We start from the raw sequence: 2,593 nt of genomic DNA, 5'->3' as shown, positions 1-2,593 counted from the left end.
GGGGCGCTGGGCCCGGGATCCCGCCCTCTGTGCAGGCAGCCCCCGGGACGGTGCTCACCATGACCGGTCCCACCAGGACAAAGCCCAGCACGCTGGTCCGGAGCAGTGCCCTCTCCGAGAAGCGGCTGCTCAGCCGCCCGATCACCAGGCCCTGAATGACCTGGGGAGACAGAGAGAGAGGCTGGGTGGGAGGGGTCTGGACGGCGGCAGCCCCCACAGCTGGGGTCCCCTCCCAGCCCCAGCAGCCACCAGGCCAGAGGAGAAGGCTGGGCCCCAACGTCTCATGTCTGCGGGAAGGTCCCCGGGAGACGGGGTGGCCTGGGCACAGCACGCGGGCACCCATTCACTCCAACTGTCGTCTCCAAAGTGGGTCCTGCGTCCTTAGTTTCAGGCGTGAACACATTTTCATCAAGGGCGGGCTGGCTAGCTGCTCACAGGTCGGTTCGGGGGGGCAATGGCTTATGGGGTAAAAAGCACTGGGTATCGTGTGGCCCTGACTGCAAAGCCCGGGGACACTGAGACCCTGGGAAGCCCCGTCCAGTGTCACCTGGCCCCCGCGTGCCCCTCCCCCAACCACTCCTCCTCAGCCCAGCCCCCCTCCTTCCTGGAGGTCGGGCCGCAGAGGCCTGGCCCTGGCAGGCACCTCGGCTGCTGTCCACCAGAGCCCACCCCTGTGCCGGGACCAGGCCAGCAGCTCTGCGACTTCACCGCACCCCGGGTACAGCTGGGTAAACTGAGGCCCCGAGGGCTGACGTTACTTACCCAAGGTCCCAGAGCTGGAGTGGAGTCTGGGGTGATGGATGGTGGAAGCCCAGTACCCACAAGTGCTCAGTGCCCCCGGGGGCTGTGTGTGGGCTGGGGGTCGGTGCCCCCGGGTGCTTGTGCGGACCGTGGGTCCTGGGGCGGCCCCAGCCCAGGCCTGCGGAATGGGGCCCCCTACTCCCCTCACTGCCTGCCTGGCCTGATGAAACTGCTTCTAACCGTAACCACACATGTCCCCTTAGAAAATCCTACTTTTAGGGGCGCCTGGGTGGCTTAGTCGGTTAAGCGTCCGACTTTCGCTTGGGTCATGATCTCGCGGTTCGTGGGTTCGAGCCCCGCGTCGGGCTCTGTGCTGACTGCCAGCTCAGAGCCTGGAGCCTGTTTCAGTCTGTGACTCCCTCTCTCTCTGACCCTCCCCTGCTCACGCTGTCTCTCTCTCTCTCTCTCTCCTAGAAATAAATTTAAAAAAAAAACATTTAAAAAAAAAGAAAATCCTACTTTTAGACTTGCTTTACGTTACATTTTCTGTTTGTTTGTTCTTGTAAAGGAAAGTCCATCTGGCGTGGCCATCAGCGTGGCACGGCACCACAGCAGAGTGAGGTCTGGCCTCAGCATCCACGCAAACACCCAGACCCAAACCCTGACGCAGTGCTGTCCTGCCTCAGTTTCCCCATTAACTTAAAAAAAAGCCTAAAACGTCTGTGGCTGGCAGGTTATTACACAAAACCAGAACTTAACAAACAGGCCCGTCCTTGGATGCCTCTCCCAGGGCGAACGTGGGCCACCCACGTTCCCTATAGCCCCTCTCTAACAGTGCGCAGAGCTGGGGGGGCTCATGTGACCGTGTCCAGCCTCTGCGTGGACCCTCTCCACAGCCCCCACCCCAGTCTGAGTAAATCCAGGTCCTTCCTGGCCCTGAAGAACCCTCCCCTCCACGTCCTCAGAGTCTAGTCTGCAGCCTCAGCCCCCTCAGCAGCTGTGTGCTCCCCACCCCAGGGCCTTTGCACTTGCAACCCCTTCCAACCCGCACCCCCCCAACTGACTGCCCCGCCTAAAATTGCACCTCAGCCCTTCTGAGGACCCAGGAGGCGGTTTGCAGAGGGAGGCAGCACGCAGGAGCCCGGGCTGCCTCTTCGGACCCTCAGTGACCAGCCCTACCCTTCAGGGCTGGGGGCTGGGACGTGCCCGACGGAGGGGGCCTCAGGCCAAACCCCACCCTCTGCCCACAGAGGTTCCAGACACAGCCGGGGCCCCAGCTCCCCCAAGGGTGGGCCGCCATCCGTACAGGTGCTGGAGCCCAGGCCCGACTCAGGCAGGGTCACCACTGGGGACTACAGTGTCCGCCTTGAGGGTCCTGGGGGCCTGCTGGCCTCAGCACAGGTGCGGGCCTGGGTTCCAGGGCCTTAGGAGCCGCGGTCCCCGGCCTGGAGCGCTGGTGCTGTCGTTTCTGTGTATGGCCCCGGGATGCCCCCCCCGCCCCCCCGGCCAGCCTGCAGCGGCGCCGAGGTGTCCCTGCCCCTCGGTGGCTGCCACTTTCGCACCAGGGCTGAGACCAGTCCTGGGCCCGGAGGCGTGGGGAGCAGATGGCCTGGAGGTGCAGGGACATCACCGGCTCCCGGGGAGCCCCAGAGCTCCCTCCCTTTCGGACGGTCCTGGAACAGCCCCTCCTGCACCCTGGCTGTCCGGCGGCGCGCCGCCACCTGTCCCTGCCCCCCAGGGCCTGGTGCAGATGCCAGGAGGAGCCGGGGCCCCTGGCGGCCCCGCCACCATCCCACCGGCTGTCAGTCAGGGCATCTCACAAGGACGGAGTGACCGTCCCTTGGGGGGGTCT

General features: G+C 64.7%; 1 protein-coding gene across 1 annotated transcript in view; it reads right to left on the bottom strand.

Annotated features, from left to right (window-relative positions):
- Positions 1-2,593, bottom strand: part of SLC67A1 (solute carrier family 67 member 1) — a 16,903-nt gene that overhangs the window by 2,319 nt on the left and 11,991 nt on the right. Inside the window, exon 6 of the mRNA XM_077756399.1 lies at positions 59-160. Within this exon, the coding sequence (XP_077612525.1) occupies positions 59-160 (102 nt within the window). The remainder of the gene's footprint in view (positions 1-58; positions 161-2,593) is intronic.

Source organism: Crocuta crocuta, unplaced genomic scaffold (genome assembly GCF_008692635.1).
Source record: "Crocuta crocuta isolate KB4526 unplaced genomic scaffold, BGI_CrCroc_1.0 scaffold653, whole genome shotgun sequence".
Taxonomy (NCBI): domain Eukaryota; kingdom Metazoa; phylum Chordata; class Mammalia; order Carnivora; family Hyaenidae; genus Crocuta; species Crocuta crocuta.
The sequence above is the reverse complement of the archived record's forward strand: the minus strand, read 5'-3'. Positions and strand labels throughout refer to the sequence as shown.